General features: G+C 31.5%; 1 protein-coding gene across 8 annotated transcripts in view; it reads right to left on the reverse strand.

Annotated features, from left to right (window-relative positions):
• Positions 1 to 394: 394 nt before the first annotated feature.
• The window catches only part of LOC148620162 (synaptotagmin-15-like), a 170,416-nt gene continuing 148,302 nt past the window's right edge, over positions 395 to 22,508 (reverse strand). For all 8 annotated transcript variants that reach the window (XM_088580790.1, XM_088580792.1, XM_088580793.1 and 5 more), the window contains 6 exons: positions 19,308 to 19,518; positions 13,769 to 13,862; positions 12,828 to 12,998; positions 7,705 to 7,816; positions 2,406 to 2,588; positions 395 to 1,720 (listed from right to left, as the gene is read on the reverse strand). In XM_088580790.1, the coding sequence (XP_088436916.1) occupies positions 1,596 to 1,720; positions 2,406 to 2,588; positions 7,705 to 7,816; positions 12,828 to 12,998; positions 13,769 to 13,862; positions 19,308 to 19,518 (896 nt within the window). In that variant the 3' untranslated portion in view covers positions 395 to 1,595. The remainder of the gene's footprint in view (positions 1,721 to 2,405; positions 2,589 to 7,704; positions 7,817 to 12,827; positions 12,999 to 13,768; positions 13,863 to 19,307; positions 19,519 to 22,508) is intronic.

The raw sequence follows: 22,508 nt of genomic DNA on the forward strand, positions 1-22,508 counted from the left end.
TATACATGCGATATTAAAACACCATATATTATTATCCGAAGTAGTAAAGTAATCTTTGTGGCGAAAACTGAAGTTTAAGACTTTGTAAAGTGTCGCTGTATAATTTTTGAAATTCTTTTGATAATATTAAGAAGGTAAAAATCTGCAAAGAAGGAAATCCCATTTTAGGTAACCATTGACAATATCACTATTTGGAATAGACATGGAGAGGCTGGATAATCAAGATTGGTTATAGAGCTTTTAACCTGCCGCTTCCATTTCAGTTAATTGTTTGTGGGATTTTCTAATACAAATTCGATATTGAATACATGTACGTATTTGTAGTATTTTTTCTTCTAAGATACATGTAATGTAGGTGTCAACTTCCTATATAGAATTATTCTAACAAATTAAATCTGCTGTGACATTTTATTACCTATTATATACATTTGGTCATATAAACACATAACAAACTTTTTTGACTTTGACTCCTAAGAACATACATTGTTATAATGTAAGGCCACAATACATGGTAGCATAACAAACTTAATTGTCGGCAGTAACAATTTCGAACAAGTCATACTTGCATATATCTAACCAAGACAACATTTGATGACAATTATGAGTTATCTCCCTTGTCATGACAAAAAAAGCACAAACAATTCTTTGAGATTGAAAAAAAAAACATTATGAAAGGATATTCTGCCTTTTGTCTTTAGATAAATTTCACTGAATCATTTATTAGATTTATTTAAGTGTTATTAACACAAGATATTACATTGTATAAGAAAATATGAGGGAATACAATTTGATTGACGAATTTTAAAATTCTGAAGAGGGTACAGCTTCTGAAATGAACAATCTTCGCATTAACACCATATACCATCCCCAACTGTCCCCATCCCCAGTCCCATTAAAAAACAAAATCCCCATTTTCAATTGCATTTTTTCCTTTATTGTACGATGTCACTATAATATTGTATATTGCATACTTTTAAATAATTCGACATTCAAAATATCGTTTATGATAAAAATAAGTATAATCTTATACAAATAACAATATTTAACTGATTTGCCAATCCTTCACTTTTAACATAAGTATACCTTCATATACAAATCCCCCATCCTCATCTTCTTTAAACAATATAATGGGAATTTTACCCAATACAAGAACTGTACATTTGAAGTTTGTATTTAGAGAGAAAACAAAATTTTTTTTTTTCAAAGTTACATATTCACTTTTTTTTTCGAAATTTCACAGAAAATTAAACAACATGATACAGTTAGAATTAAACAATTCAATACAAATTAAGCGAATCAAAAAGTCTTTTACAAACCTGACGATGAACATTACAAGACAATAAGCGTACTAGTACCGACACGACTTGTTACCACAATCTGTATAATATTTTAGATTATATATTTTGCATCATTCATTTAAAACAACAGATTAAGATATGAAAAATAAACCTGTATCTTCTACACTTGATAATTGTCTACATCTTCATGTAACTCACTTCAAACGATATCATTTTATACATATAATTGTGTAGTAAAATGATTGTTGTTTTGATTAACCTTAAATTAACTCTCCTTTCATAGCTATATTACTCTGTCTAAACTAAACTATGCCACTGAGTAGTTTGGTCCCTTTGATTCGCCACCATTTCATTCCAATGATCCAACTCTCGACCTCGAGCAAACATGAATGAGCCAAGGATAACTCTTCCTATCAGTTTATCTGTAAAATACAGAATAGTTACATGCGAAGTATGTACATATGTAAAACAGTGGATAGTTACATGTGTAGAATAATGAAATAGTTACATGTGTAGAATAATGGAAAAGTTACATGTGTAGAGTAGTAGAATAGTTACATATTAAAAAAGTAGAATAGTTAAATGCATAAAGAAACTGTATAGTTACATATGTAAAACAGTGGAATAGTATCATGTGTAGAATAGTGGAGTATTTACAAATGTAGAATGTAGAATAGTTACATGTGTTAAACGAAAGTTAAACATATATTCTTTAACTCTTGTGTTAAAAAAACAATATCTTTACACATACATTTATTTACAGCAATGTAAAAACAAATATTAGAGTTTATCTGTCATCAACACGTTATATTGTTCTTTTTTAATTTGCAACGAAATAATTGTTTTTAAAACAATTAAACCTGTAGCCATTTTTTGTCGACAAGACGTTTTTTTGTGTCACTATATTGTCGTAGTTATAGAATGTGATTGTTTGAACTTTTAACGCATGAGTGTTATATGAAGTTTCGTAGACAACATATTACAGCGATACGGCAACATACCGTGCAGTATCAATAATAATAAAGTAAAATGTAATTTAAGTTAAATAGTTCCGTCTCTAATAGGCAATGCCTTTAACCACATTAAACCATATATTCATGTATTCACCTTTATATCCACTTTGGTGTTGCATAGCCGTTATATTTATACTGGCTGAATCGAGATTTGATACTGGTAATTTGAATGTAAATGATTCACTGAAATTAGGACAGTCTGTTTTCTTCACTACTTCTGTTTTCTTGGTCTTTAAAACCTTATTCTGCACCAGTAAGCAACATTTGACGTAGGAATCTATAAATCAAAACAAATATATTTTAATTTATGTGCAAATTAATCTTCAATATCGTTTAAACGTCTTCGCCTTACTGACCATGACTTTTTTAAATCATATAAATGAAACCTATTTTAACTGAACAGTGAATAACACGAAAACCTGTATAAACCAGACGTTTTTTTTAAGTCACGCTACAATTGACATGCATTTTAAACCTTCCTGAACAGACAAACTGTTTGAAGCGAATAAATTTAAAAAAAAACAAAAAGAGGTCGGTTTAGACAAGTTTCATTGTATGTTTTAAAATGATTAATCATCATGTACTTTATATTCCTCTGCGTATTGCGATAAGGAGAGATTAATCAAAGGAACCAAGATTCTAGCGGAATCAAAAGAATCAAAAGAATGCAAAAGAGGGCACTTTATGTAAAAACTTCTCTTGTTTAAACTATTAGCAAACATTTTTCTTTTATTACAACCAAGTTAGTGAACATATGAATAAAATTGTGACTTCCATTTCAATAATTCTGTGTATAAGTTGTATGATCAGTAGTAAAGGATGAAATATCATATTTGTACATGACTTATTTCGTGAAAAATTTTAGACCAATAATAAAAGTTGCTATCATTTGATTTAAACAAAGTTGTGCTTGAAATGCATTCGTGTTCTGGAGTGATTTATCATTAATACTCACTCGGCTGTCGGTGTTTTAATAATAGAATTTGTCCATCACATTTAAGTGCTTGTATCGTCTTTTTCCCAATACAGAACACAGGCAAACTGATATTTAAATTTCTTTTGAATGCCGAATCTTTATGGCTGTTTTATAATGTTTAATGAGACTTTGAGCATATGACAAAGGTAATGAAGAACGTTGGTGTTTAATATATTATCTTCCTAGCATCTCACATGCTTTAAAACTGTATGGTAAAACTTATTATATTGCGTGGATGTAAATGCAAACGATGTCGTTTAATCATAATTATTCATAAAAATCAATTAATGTAATCATCATTCTAATCGAAACAAAATGCTTCCGAGTAAGTCGATTTGTTTCTGATAATAAGATTTTGCATTTGGAACTTTCCGAAAGGGACATATTTTTTCATATTCGACTTTGGACAGGAAATTACCAACAATGCAAAGAGTCCTTGCTCTATAAGTTAAACATTGACTAATCATACAAGACAGTTTGACGAGCATTTGAGAAGAACAAAAATGAGAAGACGAACATCGGTTAGTTCAGAAAACTATATTTAAAACTTATCATGCATATACATGGTAAAAATAGCGAAGTTATTTACACAGGGAAATTACTTCACATGTTTATCACGCAATTTTTATATGAATTGAACATATACAATTTTCCTGTGAAATTTCTGAAAATAAAACCTGCATAAGCATTACATATGATATTCACATCTAATAAATTTTAAGTGAATTTTACATGGAAATCACGTTAATTTCAAATTTCGAAAGTGCAATTAGGTTTTTTGCACAATCAGTATAAAGGAAATAGCAGGAGAACGTGAATGATATGGAAAATGTCTTTTTTCTTTGATTAATGTTGGTAAATTGAGTCATAATTTCCTTGAAATACACCGATAATGAACATTTCAGGGGCAGAAAACTGCTGTCAAAAACTTCATTTTTAACATTGAATTGAAAAATCTCTCACAAATCCAGTGATGCAGAAATCAAATAGTGGCCTATTCACAGAAGGAAATCACCCTTAAGTAAAATTATTCTGTCAAATCGGTGGGTAATTGACATGCATGTTTCTGATTTTTCCAATTTTGCCTGATTCATACATATGCCTACACTTAAATTCATCATCTTTAGGATGTCTTATTTCAGGGAACATATTCATGGTTTAACTAAAAGTATAATAACGTGCTATCACTATCGTGCATGAACACCAACGTATCATGTTATCCTATGTGACACAGGCCATTTGATTGTCTGACAGTGCTTACGTAAGAAGATACTATCCTTGACAGACGAGTTTCCAAACAGTCATGTACACGCCATTTATCCTACGTAGAATCTAATCGCTGGTATTTGTCTGCTTGTCGAATGAAATATATTTATTGGAAAATAAACAGACCAATTCATAAAATTGCTTTCATAGATGTATTCCATATCAACCGAAAACATTGACAATTTCTTGTGGATTACCCAATATATGCGGGTACACGTAACCTACGTCTCAAAAGTTATTTGATTTTGTTTGGAATCTTTGCATGTAACGTTACAATCTAAAATACAATCGAAATAGCGTTTTATCTTTACATGATATGAAACTGCTTGACTTAATTTCGTTCAGATTGAATTCCTTGTATATATTTACATCTCGTTTACTAACTAAAACTATTATAGAAAATCGATTAACTTAATTTCCTTAGAATTTCTTCCAACATTAAAATCAGAAGGTCAACGCATGTGATGGAATTGTTTCAAATAACTCAATTTATCGATAATCACCCATTTCATTTGAAATTAGATTTTAAATTAGACTTTAAAGAAAACAGACGATTTGTAAAAGTTGTCCGTTAGAACGTTGTACGGTTGATTCTATGACTGAAAGAGCTTTTTTATTTCTGAAAAAGATAGAGGACGCTTACCCTATTGGTGCACCTGGTCCATGTTCCAGTTTAGGGGGAGTACGAGTTGTTCATTAACTTTTATTGCTTTGTACGTATTATATTGGTTATTTCATGTTCTTTGTTGTGAGTGTTATTTTCCCTGTCTTATTTTTGCCCTGGATTGCGTTCATCTGGTTTCCGCTAGAATATTGGTTCACTTAGTTACTATTGACTTCCTTTTTTATTACCATCGATTGAAAAGTTGGGGTATGTAGTGATGGGGGTTTGAATCTGTAATTCTGTCTGTCCGTAACAAATATTTCCGTCACCGATGTTTTGGCTTTTATTTGGGGGAATGATTAGATATATCGAATATGGATTAAGCATGATAACTTGTACTGTACCACCCCTTTCCAGTTTTCTAGGACCTCTACTTCCTGTTTTCCGTGAGACTGAGTATTTTTACATGTGCGGTATTGGGAAATGTTCTGTCGCACAATGAACCAACTAGGGTAAAAAATATTAAAATTTCATAAATCCCTATTATTTTGGGGATCTGTACCTAGCCTACAAATAAGATTTTCGCGTATATAATGGCATATTTGGGGAAAGCGGGTGTATATATTTAGTGAGCATTGGCCACAATTTTTCCTTGTTTTTACATGTTACCTTTCAAAACATATATATTCATATCCGCAACTAAGAATTGATCGACTTATCAAAGATAATTTTTTTAGATAGGAACATTGTAACATCATTAATTTTAGTTTTTGTTATCAATATCTTAATTTTAGTAACATGAATGTGAATATCAAACAATGCTATATGTATCAATGAATGCCTACAAAGAACGCACAGCACACGTTTCATCGCATGATACGAAAAATAAAAATCATAATCGTGTGATGGCTACTTATACACAAACATTTCGATCATAAAGTGGAAAAATAAATAAAAAGATTAATAAGAAATAATTCCTTAATATAAACGACGATCGATCGGTGCGCGTTCAGGTTAAATATCACATTCAAATGACAAACAAGACATACAAGATAAGCTATATTATACACCAGCGTGTAATGTGACTACAAAATAAGTCAATTTTAAACAAAAATTCATATGCCCAAATTGAAAAAGTTAATGCTAAATAGCTTAAAGACGAAGATTAGAAAGTAAAAGTAATTGATAGCAAATGCACATACATTAATCAAAAGTGTAAATCGATTGATGGTTTGGATTTCTTCAGGCTTTAATACTAGGTATATGCGAAAAACTAATGTGTGAGAATCAAGACCTGCCATTTGGATATTTGTTTCAATTTTGAGAAAGATTAAATATATTGTTTACAGTTTAAATTTATACCAAGGTTCATTGCTTAGCAAAACAGTAATCCATCCATTAGAAAAATAAAGCATTTTGAACGTTACTGTGCATTAAATTAGACGCATAGAACAGGGATTTGTTTATGTTTTTTTTTTCAAATTTGCATCTTATCAGTTAACTGTTAACATCATGTGTTGCATTTGTCGCATGTTAGTAATATTACTATTCTTCATTGTGCAAATATCGATAGCAAAAGCGTTGAATGACATAGAAAGGAAGGGATAAAATTGATGATAAGAGTTCTTTTCTAAAAAAATCGTAGGTGTAAAATTACTCGTAAGTTATGACGTCATAATAGATCAAAGAATACTGATGCCATAATTTACGACTAATTCTACAATTAACATTTTTTGTGAAAAGGACTGCAGTCGTTTTCCAAATATAGAAAAAATAATCAAGGGAACTAAAGTTATAGTGGTAATCAAAAGAATGTAATCCAGGGACAAAGACCAGCCATGGAAAACAGACATAAAGTAACTAAAATCATACATACAAAGTAATAAAAGCATAAATGAGCAACATGGACTCCACTAAAAACTGGGTGCATGGACCATGTGCACCGGTATGGTAAGCGTCCTCTGCTGTTCTAGAAACACCCGCCGAGCTGCCCATAAAATGTCAAGTCCTAAGTAGACGAAAGAGGAAAGGAAAACTATGACACGTTGAACAAATCAGTTTTCATGGCGCAGATGGATACACCATAACGATCCACGAGTTCATGATGACGATCATTAAACCTCTATAGTGATGACTTCAATCTTGTAGCAACATAACCCTGTTCCAGAAGCCTATTTGTTAGAATTCTAGCGCGATACAAAACGTCTGCATAGTTTCAGCAAGCTCTGGCATAACGTATGAGTTATGATAATATGAACATTCCATACGCAGGTGCTGAAGGGATGTTGCCACAGATGAAAGGAAAATTGACAATTCTGAATGAAAAGTTATCACGTTTGTCGTAATGTTTGATAAATACTCCCCCTTTACCATCAATTTCTAAGTGTTGGTCAAGTTATGAGGCTGACTTAGCAGTGTCAGTAGATTCCTTTATCTCAAGTTTTTTTTGGGTAGATGCGATGTATCAAATCCCCGAAATTAGGACTGTTAAAAAAAAGTATTTTTTCGTCCAGTTGTAATTCCCTTTTAACCTAACAATGTACCTACCACAGGGCGTGTCGGTATTAAAGCCTTTCGCTTCATATATGCCAACAGTAAGTCTTTCTAAACTGTTGTTGTAACTTAATGAGACAAGTAGCTCTCCTTTGTCTGTGGCACTCTGAAAGCAAAAATGTAAAACTATACACAATATTTTACTACTTTCGGTATATGCAATAGCATTAGAACGAAATACTTATTAAGTTTTAAGATTCCAAAACAAATTGCATGGAAAAAGTACTCAACCTATACGTTAGAAATATGGAACTCTAAAAAAACAAATATGCAATTTTCGATGTACTGTAGACTTGTATCATGGAGTTATATGTCACAATCAGCATTAAAATTAAATATATTGGAAGTTCTCAATCCCTCATCCGAAAAAAAAAAACCAAAACATTGTGTGCATTGAGTACTCAAATTAGTCGAAATTGAAAGCCAAAGCCGACACTAGGAGGTCCTACCATGTGTAATACAAGAAATGAAGTCAACGTTTTTATATATAAGGGATTTCTAATATTGCTTCCGGCTATTTTCGGTAAATAAATATAAATTTCAAGTTAGACAAGCCTAATTGCTGTGAATACCGTCGAAAACCTATGGCTTTCCTGCAGGGGTATCTACCCAGTGGTTTTAAAACAAACAAACAAACAGACAAACACATCTATAATAAATATTGTATATTGGATATTCTAACCATGTGTTTCCAGTTTTTATTGTGTCGATGAACTGACACTGACAGTAGAACAAAAAACAAAACAAATCTTGAAATTAAATGACATATACTCACAATAAATGAGGGGCAAAACGTTGAAACAAGTCAACAGAGTGAAAATTGTAGATAAAATTGTACAAATGATTTCCCAGCAATACAAAAACATTGAAATAGATTAATTCGAAATAAGGTCATGCTACTGTGAAAGCACTTTAATTCATGGATACCAATTTCGTGTATTAGGGAAGAAACACAAATTAACGGATTCTGCATTTCGTGTTTTTAAAATAAAAAATGACCAATTCAGGTCTTTGTAGTAATATTACCTGATGCAACAACAACAATTTCCGAGTATACCTACAACGGAAAAAGACCGAGACCGAGTGTATTTCATCCTGTCTAGACCCTTAGCTCATTGGTTGGTAAACCGTTACCGCCATAAAAAACCTTTTAATGAACTCATAAGAAGACAAGTGATCACTTCCATCAAGATGTCTCGCATGTGTAAGTTCTCAGATGAAATCAAACTAACCATAGATTGATAGAATTATTGACTATCATGCCATCAGCATAAAAATAGGACATGATACTGGAAATCGTACCACAATTTTCTCTTGGAAAGGAAGCTCAATCTTTATCTTGTGATTGTGGATAACAATAATTTAAAACAAGATACATATTTCCCTATTCAGTGTTCATCTTTATAATAACATGATTGTTCCAAACAAAACCATTGTATAATCCTCTGAGTACATCCTAATGATTGCATTTTCGATTTTCACGTTGTTCCCTAAGCTCAAGGAAGCTATCAACCCAACAAGGAAGGACGTGGTCAATATTGGAAAATAAGTGTCTTAATGACTATCAATAAAAGAAAAATATAATGTACATTATTAAGCGTGTCGTAAAGCTGTGAAATGAATAACCATTTATTGTCACCTCGTCCTGAAAAAGCAGATGTAACAAGTTTGTTCTGACAGTCTGGTCAAAGAGTAATCAAGGGAACCAAGATTCTAGTGGAAATCAAAAGAACGTCATCCAGGGACAAAACAAGACGAGACATGGAAAACAGACACACACAACAACGAAAGTAAAATATTCAAAATCATACATACAAAGTAACAAAAGTACATGAGCAACTCGGACTCCATTAAAGACTGGGAATATGGACCAGGTGCACCGGTAGGATAAGCATCCAATAAATCAAGAGTACAGACATGATAGATCAAATATATAGACACGTACAGTTATCACTGAACAAAATCCACCGTTGTTGTTGTCTTGTTATTAAGTAGAACAAATGTATGACGGATTTTCAGATTCGTACTACCACTGTCATTTTAATGAGGTAGACCTAGGGTAAGGGACATAACTCTTGAAATCAGCTTCAAAAATCTAATATTGTACGTTTGAGTGTAACCCAAAATTATGCAAGTTATGGAATTTGAAATGAAAGATCGAAAAAAAAAAACGAACAATTTAATCATGATATCATGATATAGGAAAAATACTTAAATACGTTTTTTAAAAAGGGAGACCTTGCATGATTACCCTTTCGGCAGAATAAGTTTTAAACATGCATTTTCGTAACTTAGCTGTACTTTATAACTTAAAAGTAATTAACATGCATTCTACGATAGACAGAATTCGACTGTGCAAAGTACAATATTAAAACAGACTACAAATAAATCAGTGCTGGATCAATATATAGACGACACATATATGATAAAACAGTATCATTATTGAAAAAAATGAAATTAGCACGCTTAATGAGCTGTATACAACTAGATGTGCTACAAATGTAATCCAACACAAAAACTACCATTCATATATGTGGATAATATATAATTACAAAGATACAAATTATATACATATCAATTTCGGTGTGCTGTACAAGTATTTTGAGGAGAGACCTTTCATCGACAGTATTAGAACTTAAGACTTGCAGTGAAAAAGTTGAAGATAAAACAATATATAAACATAAAGTATAAAATATAAGTATTGAAAAAGGAAACAAAATCCAGAACTGACAAGTACTAAAGTATGATGGTAGCATGTTTAAAAAGAGAATGAAGCCTCCTTATTTTAGGGGCAAAGCTTTTCTGGTACATATTTCAATTAAAAAAATTCTGACTGCTTGTCTGTTGAAAAAAGTAAGAATAAATGAACTGCCTGAAATGCACTAAGGTTAAAATTTGCGTTGAAATCTTCTAAATATCTGTTTAAATTATTTTAAAAATGATTAGAGATAAAGGAATACGATCATGTCAGAATGTGAAAAAAAAACATTCGGAAAAAGAAATATGAAAATTGGAATACACCTTTTTTCCACATTCTCTTGTATTACAAAAATAACTTGGAATCAAAACTCTCAACTCAAATTTGTAAATATTGTTTTGCTACTGATCAATTTTTGGTCGAAATAAAGTGAAACAATGTATGAAGGATTCTCAGATTCGTACTGCCAGTGTCATTTTAAGGAGGTAGACCTAGGACGGGGGACATAACTCTTGAAATCAGTGATATGTTTGTATCATATTCAATTTCACCAATGCCTTTCAAGCTTTCAATTGAAGGAGAATGAAATCAATACAATTTAATTTGATGCTTACATCAGATTGATGTCAGATGATGAATACAAACGTTCCACTGATTTGTACGAGTTGTGTCCCTTATCCTAGGTCTACCTCCTTAACTCAATCTTGCAATGGAAATGAGTAAATGTTGAATGTACAAATGGATTTTTTATTTACATTCTTTCAGTCTTGGATCCTACCGTTCATCTGGTACAAGCTCCAAACTTTTAAGGGAGTCCGATTGATTTTTTTCTTGTATTTCAATATTCACGTTATTTTGGTTATTTCATTTTCTTTGTGGTGTGTCTTTTTCCTTCATGTAGTCGTTATCCATAAACGCTGCATTTTTATTACCGTATAAAACCTGGTACCATTGACTTCCCCTCTGCTCTTCTAGGTTCCCTTTGTATAATCTTTAATCACTAAGTATTATAGAGGACATATTGTCTCATGTAAAAGAATGAATGATAAGTTAATGTATCCTAAACGAGGTACAAAAAGTAGGTTACTCTAGAAATAGCGATCAGGTATGAAGATTAACGTATGATACCCATGTTATAACTTATTGTTATATGGTGCTGCTATTACATGTATCTGGTACAAAATTTTCTAAAACAAACCAATTGTGTATTCTGTATTCCAAGACTCAGAGGAGAAGTTGTTATAAAACCACAAATTAGTATTACAAGTGTTCATTTTATATAGAAAATTCATTTGAAATATTCAAAATGACAATTGACCATCGACAAAAGTAAAAACTACTGTCATGAAGTATGAAAAACGGGCCTGTAGTAAAGTATGGTTCTAAAATTTTTTGAAATATCGTTTGTAATTTATATAACCTCGTAAAGTAAGAAACAAATATGTGTAGTAATATTTAACCATCATTATTATATAGATAGTAGTGTTTTATCGAATATTCCCAATGAAATAAATTTCGATAATTCACACAGTGAAATAAATTCGGTAATTTCACTCTCGGACTTTCTCCCGCCAAAACGTGACACTTTAAAATAAATTCGCCGTTCATAAAATTTGAAATTTATATTGAAAATAGCAACGAATAATCGAGAAAATATATATAATAAATAGGAAAATCAATTGGTTATCGTGAATAACCAAAATATGATCACTCATGTCAAGAACGCTGTAAGATTTAACTCGTGCGCGGAACAAGTTCCTCATACTAGTTAAATCTCTGCATTCTTTTGCACTCGTAATAATATTTTGGTTATTCACTCCTTCCAGTTAATTATCCTTTTATTCTTCTTATCGTATTCGACTGTCATAGAATGACCTACAACAAATGTTGATCACACTTGGCACACACTTGGTACTTATAAATGTTTCGGTCAAAAATCAATCTTTGAACTTTTTAACACTGCGAGGTGATCTGCACAAAACAACGAATGCAACAAGCATGGAATCTTTTTATTAATGCAAAGCAGTTTAGGTGGCTTGATCATGTCATCCGCAGACACTCTTAAGACATGCTAAATGTGGGCGTAAGATGGAGACCTGAAGACAGAAGGTAGAGAAGATGATTTCCGTAGGAAACATGTAGAGAGGAAGATCTCTTAATAAAGAAGGAAGAGAGAAAGATCTTTGAAGGAGAAAGCAAAACAGGGGGACTTAAAACAACATGGCGACGAACCATTGAGAGAGATAAAACCGGGATACCACCTATAGAAAAGCCAACAACAGAGAAGAGTAAAGGAAGGTTGTCCTTGCCGGATGTGTAAATAATCAAACTAAAGACTAAGAAAGTAGTCTTAACACTATCGTGACTTTTTCATATGTATTATTCATCCCAAATGAAAAAAGCTAATAAAGTTACTTACTTCGGTAACTTCTTTTTCTAGGTCTCTCCAGACAACCAATCGTTCATTACTGTCGGCTTCATGATCTTTTAATGGGTAAAGAGCGTGACCTATTATATTGTGGCGTTTATGTCGGTCAACGTCATAAACTGTGAACTTTAATACTCTGTCCTGAAGTGACCGATGCGATACCTACAACGAAACGATCATTATTTACTGCAGTTGTATTCATTTTTTTTTATGTCAGTAATCATTTGCAATAACAATAACTTAGAAATATACATATAAAGCTTCTACATAATGACACTTAACTTAACACAAGCTTAAAGAATGTATAAATGTTTGTGCAAAATATTGACGATAAAATGGCGAGAAATTTTAGGTTTTAAATGATCATATGTTTTGAGAAAATTAGATGTGCGATTGAAACTATATTAGGATTTTGAGGCTTTAAAAGTGCAATTTAGGAATTAAAACATTCTGATAGAATTTCAAATTTTGAGCTGTACTGAATATTTCCAACTGTTTAAACTCAACTTGCCGCAATTGATGTAGGAGAATGCTTATCATGGGTACAATTTCGTCAATGTTTTCAAACATAGTTAATAAACATGTAAATCGAACATTGAAACTTTCATGAAGTAAAGTTGAAATACATTGGAAAAAAATATAAGATGATACCCTACCGGTGCACCTGGTCCATGTTCTCAGTTTTTAGTGGAGTACGAGTTGCTCATTTGCTTTTGTTACTTTGTATGTATTATTATAATTACTTTATGTTCTTTGTTGTGTATGTCTGTTTTCCATGTCTGGTCTTGGTCTGTGGATTACATTCTTTTGATTTCCGCTAGAATCTTGGTTCCCTTGATTATTATCACATGAACAAATATTTAAATCTCAATGTCCGAATTTAAATTATTTTATGAAAAGCTTCATTTTCAATATTAGCAGAAATAGTTTACCTGAAAGACGTAACTTTCTTCAAACTTTGGACTGTTGGTTTTCTTTTTAAACTTTGATTGGAGATATCTCCGTTCATCTGGCATCAGATATATTCTGTAATGAATAGAATGATTTTAAACAACAAGGTAAAATATTTCTTTGTTCTGTAAGTAATTTCTTTCTTGTCAAACACGTCATACAGATGTAGATGATGCTGAATCTAATGGTGAACGCGGTTTTTGTTTCCAGTTGCCGTCGGATTTTATAAAGTTTGTGATGTGCTATCATATTTTCTAGATGTTATATTCTGGTTTTTGTAGCATGTGTTATTGCATCTGCTGTGTTTTTGTCGTGTTGATCCAATCGCTATAAAACATTATAGTGTGACATTTACTTTATGTACATGTGAGCATTAGTCATTAGTACTTATGTATTTTCCCCCATAATACACTAAACACTCAGCAGCTCTTTTCACAAGAAATCGTAAGTGTAAAATTAGTCGTAAGTTATGATGTCATAATAGAGTTACGAAACTACACAGACTTTTTGTATCACGCTAGAACTCTAACAAATAGGCTTCTGGAACAGGGTTATGTTGCTACAAGATTGAAGTCATCACTACAGAAGTTTTATGGTCGTCATCATGAAGTCGTGGATCGTTATGGTGTATCCATCTGCACCATAAAACTGATTTATTCAACGGGCCATAGTTTTCCTTTCCTCGTTTGTCTACCTCGGACTTTTTATGAGCAACTCGGCGGATGTTTCTGGAAAAGCAGAGGACCCTTACCCTACCGGTGCACCTAGTCCATGTTCTCAGTTTTTAGTGGAGTACGAGTTGCTCATTTGCTTTTGTTACTTTGTATGTATGATTTTAGTTACTTTATGTTCTTTATTGTGTATGTCTTTTTTCATGTCTGGTCTTTGTCCGTGGATTACATTCGTTTGATTACCGCTATAACATTGGTTCCCTTGATTACTCTTTAAGTATTGTGATGTCACATTCTACGACTAATTTTACTCATGATTTTTTTTGTGAAAAGGGCTGCAATATCTTTAAAGTGAAGTTCATCAGTACTTCCCAATACTTATCCTAATTCTTATCAAAGTGTTTAATGATACAATTAAATTTACTCCTTTTTTTCTATTTTGACAGTCAGAACACAATTTATGTAAAAAGACTTTTAAGAATTTTATTTTCAGGAAACATAGGAACTAACATTAACTGCAAAGTAAGCAATAAAGCTAGGAAAATGTAGGTTTGTCATGAGTAAAAATAGATTTTTACGGGAAAATCAATCCATTTGTTTCGTGATCAGGAGACATCAATAGTAGTCTGACAGATGTCAGAATAATGACTCTCAAATATGTTTTCCAAACAACAGCCGACGTTATTTGCTTTTGCCTATGCTGGAGGTCTGTGAATTCCAAGTATTTTATCGATGGCGACATAGAATTAGCTCTATGTTGAATGATTCGTTAGTAGATAAAAATAATGCAGAGATCTTAGCGTGACCATTCAGCGGCGCGGAATTATTTGCATGAAGTTTCATCCAACTTCGAAAATGTGATAAGAAATTTTTTTTTTCTTCTATGATTACTGATTGATTAAATAGACTAGTAAAACGTATGAATTACCGGTATTTTGTCGTAGAACTAAATAAAAGGTTATATCAGGTTGATATATACACTAATGGATATTCCGTTGAAAAAAAAAAACAGCGAAAATTGACCTGGATTTTTGTTACAAAAAGCAGTTATATTATGAACAAGCAAAAACAAACAACTAAACATTACACAACAAAAAATCTTTTTCAATTAGAATTGTTTGAACACTTTCGAAAACATATTCTACTGGTCACGTTGACGAACTATAATCATTATCTCCCTTTTTTTAAAGAATGATATTAGAGAATTCCTAATGGCTTACATAAACACTAGTGAATGCTCTAGTGGCATTCATTACTTAATATGAAATGATTAAAACGTACAATTACATTCCTTTACATGTTTCTGACCTTATCCTACTCCAATTAATTTCCTTTTTAGTTGGATAATAACATATTCTCTAAATTAAATTACAAAATTGCTAGATTTAAAACAGCATATGTACATATTATCTGAGCATTTCATCTGGTTTAATTATTTTACAAACAACGCTAATGGAACTAGAGATTTTATTTCATCCCTACCATGGGAGTTGAAGAACGAAAAAAATAATTACCGAAGTGATTGTCACCGACATTTCTTCAATAATTGCAGGGATATTGAATAAGAGAATAAAATGTGTTAGTTTCTAGTAGAACTCCGTTTCTCTAGACATGTTGACTGCGTTTTTCAGTATATCGTATTTGTAACTACATTTTTTTGCAGCCTTTTGTTTTACATTTTTCCTAAATAAAGTGCTGCTTTTCCTTAAGTAATGCATTTGTGAAAAAAAAATGAAGCCGCATCGTCAACTTGAAACAAAGCCCTTCATTTATACAAGATAGATTTGCTTAAAGCAGTAGATTTATTGTTCGTCATTGAAATCATTTTCCGTGTAAAAATGATTTTGACCGATGATTTAGTGTCAGTATTTGTAAGAATCAGGCAGCTGGGGGAATATGGCATGAAATAACTTACTATTTTGAAAGTGTATTTCACTATTTACACCATCAAAACCAGGGAAAAATACAAAAATTCTATATCATTGTGGTAAATTGTGCTACAATCTCATTGAAATGCAATAAAAATGAACATTTGTAGAGCAGATAACTCTGTCAAAAGCCAATTTTTTTTACATTATATTGAAACAAATTCTGAACAAAATCAAATGATGCAGAGATCAAATAATGGTCCTTTTAAATAATACAATTCAGTCATGAAATAGATATCTATTAAGCTAATAGTTTTTTTTTTAATTTATGATGAAAATATAAAATTTAAAAACGATTAAAAAAAAATTGAAAGAAGTACATTGGTGACGTGGACCGACAACAGTAGATTTTTCTTATACTTTCCTGGCCTTCAATTTTATCATTTGAATTGAAAAATTACTTTAATGATCATTCTTATATTTCATAGGTAGTACATTGTAATTTTACATCTACGAATAAACAAGCAGAAATGAATAGCATTGAATATCAAAGACCTGTTTCACATTGCATATACGTAAAATAATTTAAGACTAAGAAAATTTTTTTTCAGTATCCTGTGTTATCTTCGAGAATATTTTTGTCACGAGAACACAACCACCTTGTTTCAGAGTTACATCGGATGTATATTAAGTTAGCACACTTTATGTCTGTTAATGTATCGAATCTCCACCTCTAAAAAATGATAACATCAAAACGAGCCAGATGTCCGGTGTTTGGTTTCTGTATGCTGATCATTATATCTGTATCCGGTTGTTTTCCAACGCATGCATTCTTTAATATTTTCAAGTCAATTCATATCTACTGAATAAATGAATAATTATCCATACTACATATAGCCTTCAAAAGTATGAAGCTTTTATCAGCAATAAATGATAGTCCCGCCGGACTAAAACAAAAGGAAAAGACGTATCATATCATCCAAGCAGCTGTTTACAAAATAAACATGGACAGTAATGATTTGAAATACATGTATAACAATAAATCGTTTTTTTACTATTTTTTTTCTGGCCTTTTGGTAGGAAAGACACGCTTGAAATGGGTTTTCCTGTATGTTAAAATTATCCGACATTTACCCCTTGTGTATCATTATTGCTTCTTTGTGCCGTTAAATTACTTTTAATTTCATTTTGAAAGGTTATCGTGAATTTCATCCTTTATCTTCTGTTGTCGGGCCTTTCAGAGCTAACTTAAGATGTGGTTACGCTTGTTGAAGACCTTTTGGTGATCTCTAAAAGTATTTTCTAATCTGAATTTAGATTATACGGTGGTACATTTTGTGCGTTTTTATATCCTTTCATCGTTTTTCCCCATAGCTACTTACCAATGAAACTCGTATAAAAAACTTTTGCACTAAAATTTATATTAATATGGAATAAAGCCATGGAACATTAGCCGATTCGATGGTATATGACCTCAATCATTGAAGTTATTCTTTTAATCTCTCATTTATTTGTGTTTTTATGAACTTTAAGCTTATTTTAACTGCATTATCTGGATTATTTTCAGGAAATGATATCCGATGATATTGCAAGGTACGCAAAGAATTATATAATATACTCTTCACAATAAGTTATTTGTTGATATTGTTGTTTTACTGCCTTTGAATTGTTGACAACTTAATTCCCATTAAGATTTCTCAGAAATGTCATGTCATTAAATACCCATTTCCATCATAGAATGGCACATTTTCCTGGAACATGTGCAGGCGAAAATTAATCATTTTCATTGAACACGTTGAAACAAAGGCCACATTAAATTGATTATTCTCATTTATATTGTATATTTAAAGTGTACGTGATACCGTACGTCAATGGTGAGACGTTCCGAATTCATGGTGTGACGTTCCGAATTCATGGTGTATGGACAGGTGGGATATTGCGAATGAAACATTGAGAAATGGGGCATCGGACTAAAGAAATGAGGAAAAGGAGTCAAAAAGTGCATAAATATATTCTAAAAAAATGTTAATTTCTTGAAATTGTACATAAATGTATTAAAAAATATTCCACTGCCATAATTTTAAGTGTATTTCAAATGGTGAATGGGACGATTGGGGATGGGAAATGGACAATGGTATAGAATTATAAAGAGAGCGGGAAATGTGTACATGTAATAAATTTTAATTTTTGAAAGTAAAAGAATTCCGGTGGAACACCTGTAATAATCAAACTCCTTGTAAGTTCGGTTTAGACAGGTTTTTGATTTATCAAGGTTCAAAGTTCATTTAAATTGATAGAAAGAGAGCGCATGGTTTATGATGAAATAGAAAGTAACACTCATATGTATTGATGTAGCTTGATAGTGGTTCTATAATAAGAGTATCGACTCTGAAGATATGAAAGAGGAAAAACCTGTAGAAAAATGCATAAAACAGGACAAAGCCAACAGGTAGAGACAAAGCAGAACAAAAAAGAAACCGAATAAAAATACACAGAGAAAAACGCTAATCCAACAAAAAAATACTATAGTGTGTATAATATCCTCTGTTACTATTAATGATAAACGACTGACCTTCGGGTGCATCCTTGTGAATTATTAAGAATAACTTGCATAATTAACAGCTCTTGCGTGGTTTAAGTCAAATGTATTCCAAATAAAACACACATCCCCTTCCCCATTGTTCTATTCCAAATTGACTATAAAAATTCTCTATTCTCGTTTTGTTTCTTCTCAAGCTTATTACGGATACACTCCCTATAACTCTCATCATAACATTACTGTATTACCTAACATTTCCTTCACAGTTGTAATTTTGAAATATGAACTTTGAGACCGATACTGCTATTTTCCCCTTTCAGTATCCCCATGCATTGTACAAGGTCATCATCCCCCATCCATACTCCATCCATATACCGAAAAAAAGTTTTCTTTAAGCAAGAACTGAAGATGTTTTCATGACAACAATTTTAAATATATTAACCTCACAAAGGGATCACAACTGCTGTTATTACCATACTGTCTTGTGGGTAGATTTTTGGCTTTAATTAAGGTAACCAACAACTTTTCTGTTTCTCTTTCATACTCCACAGCAAACCATAACCTTCCAATATGATCAACTGGTATCTCATATGTGTCATCTTCATCGACAATTTTGTATAAGGTGGGATCAATAGAGCCTAAGGCATAAGCACCTGAAATATAACAAAATTGGTTCAAGTAATGGTGCACATGATCATTTAAATAATTGTATATGTAAAACTTTAAATCAACTTGTATAATCAATTTTTAAGCAAATAACATACGCCATCGGAGATTCAGATTATTATTGTATAAAAGATTGCGTAACTTCCTTAATACTTACTCTGTTCGGAAATTTACCAAAATAATTATATTTTGAAACAATCTTGAAATAGGTAATAGAGAAAGCATTGATATTCATGAAAAAGGCAAATAACACTTTATTTTGTGAAATCAATTAAAAAGTAAAAAAGTACAATTTTGAGATGACTCCTACAAGCAAACCTGTCTAAACCAAACCCTTTTTGACTTAGAAATTGAGCTTAGACAGGTGTTCGGTTAGTCAATGATCAAAATGCCCTAAAAGTGATGTAAAGGGACTTCAAATTTGTCCAGTTAGGGTTTTTCAAATGTAAAAAAGCTCATTTACAAAAAAACAATAAAATGGTTTCAAATGTCTTTCATTAACCTAACTAATCTCCTACCTAAATGAACTCTATCATTTTTATTCTTCTCAAAAATTGCATTATATATTTTGAAACCATTTAATATAGATTTTTTTTAGAATTAAGTTGCCTTTCGCAAAAAAAAGGGGTGGACTTCGACCCAAACCATCATCCGCTTAAAATACCAAAGAAACGAGACGGTTAAGCTGTGACTTAGCTCACGTATTTAGTCAGGGAAATGAAGATACGATTGGAAAAAAGTCAGTTTATAGCTCTGTTATTGTTTTAAAGGGTTGATTTTTTCAAAGTTTTACTATTGTCGCCTTTTGGAAATAAATAGTACCGTTCTACCCATAATGATGTAGTATAGCTACAAGAACCTCGGATATAAGTTGTTAAGATATAAGAACGATAAAGAGAAACGAAAATCCAGTAGCGGCAAATGAAACATTGTGAATTTAATAATGTAATCAATAAAACCTTCTGTTTAGAAAACTATTACGGCCTTCTTCATATGGCTTTCCAATCTGATAAAATACATAAAAAGATGAAACATGAACTCTTCAGACATAATAGAAAAAAAGTCATAAGATAAAATTTAAATTGAAATAGCACTTCTTGGTTATCGGGTAAAAACACATAATGAAATTACTTTATGAATGTCCTATATTTGCTGATTGTTTGTTCTTAAGTAGGACTACAGCTTAGGATCATGCAAAATGTGATTCATGGGTAAAAAGCCTACATATTTTTATTTTTGATATTTTGTTTGAAATGTCATTGTAAACAGAAATTAACATGTGCTCTTAGGAGATAAAAATTATAAAAAATGCACTGTAGATTTCAAAATTAAGGGAGATAACTCTGTAAATGGCACTAAAATACAATAGAATCTACTGGATTTTCAATGTGGATTATCTCATAAGAGCAGGCAGATTTGAATGAATAATTACACATTCCATAGTATAGACCCATAAAACAACTTAATTACAAAAATAAAAATATGTAGCCTTTTTTTTGGGGTGTATCACTTTTTTCAGATTTTGCATGATTCTTACAAAGACAGCTACTTAAATGGCACATAAACACCGACTGAAATTTTTGGTTCATTTTCCAATGTTTTATGATTTAATGTTGAACATGTGTATAGCAATATATAGAAAAAAATATGTAATGAAAGCCGGAGTTCATATATATTTGAAACCTGGTTTGACCCGCCATTGCCATATGCATCCGAAATCCCTGTACAAAGTCAGGATCATTGCAGATGTTTCAATCTTTCCGGTTTTGCCTTAGTTTTATCATTTTTATATCGGCTTTCTAAGATTTTACCAAGAATCATATCATTAATTTTGTAATTTCCCCTTTTGTATCACATGATGCCTACTTATTACTAGTACATGTAGTAGTGTTCCAATATCTACAGGATATGTATCAAACTAAACACAAAAATATGTTTGTAAAGGTATAAATTTGGTGATTGAGAAATAATTGGTTAAAGTTAAGACACATAAAGGTCATATATATGTTTTATGCTTGTTTTGAAATACCTCATTACAAAAATAAGACAACATTACCCCGAAACCATAGTCGTATTTCATGTGTTCTTTAATTTAAGATAACTGTATTATTCGTAGAATCATTCCCTTTTTCTGTCTGTGACTTATATAATTAATCATTTCTCACTTCCAGTACTGAGTCATACTTTTATTGAACTGATACTTTGACTTATTTTGACTTATCATTTGGTGGATAATATTAAAAAAATGATTCCGAACAATTACTTTAAAGCTTCGAAGTGTTACTTGTAAATAGAACAATTTCACATCAAATCATCATACGGAAAATCTATCAAGTCTAGCCTTGCAGGGCTTCTTAATATCGTCTTTCATTTTACGCAAGGAGTAACATCTCGACTTCAGATTAAGTAATTAAAGTAAACAATGTAGACTCTTGCCTAACGGGATGTTTGAGTTCGATGCTTTGACTTTAATATGGATAGAGCGCATGGAAGATAAAACTTGTTAGGTGTAAACAATTTTGAACATAAATACCAAGCCTATCCTTAAAACAATATGATAAAGCTTCTGAAAAAAGAGACAGTTGGCACGTTTTACAATAAATACATACACATAAATATTGGACTTCTCACGAAAAGATTGCGCTTATATTTTTATTAATTAAATAAATAAAAATAAAACCAGTTGGTGGCACATGACAAATTGTGTTTTCAAAACAAAAAAAAAAGAAAAAAACAAAAAACAAAAAAAAAAAAAAAAAAAACAACAACAACAAAAAAAAAAAAAAAAACAACAAAAAAAGAACCACTCAAACATTACATTGAACCAAGAATTCAGTGGGAAAATATGTTGTGCTACCCATATCATAAGATTGTCCAGATTTTGACATCCATGGGCAGCCACTGTAAATTTATTTTGCTACCAGAATCTCTAATGCTATTGAGTAAATCAGAATAAGACAAGAAACGCTTCAAGCTT

Source organism: Perna viridis, chromosome 4, assembly GCF_037379345.1.
Source record: "Perna viridis isolate PV_CMFRI_1.1 ecotype Kerala chromosome 4, ASM3737934v1, whole genome shotgun sequence".
Taxonomy (NCBI): Eukaryota; Metazoa; Mollusca; class Bivalvia; order Mytilida; family Mytilidae; genus Perna; species Perna viridis.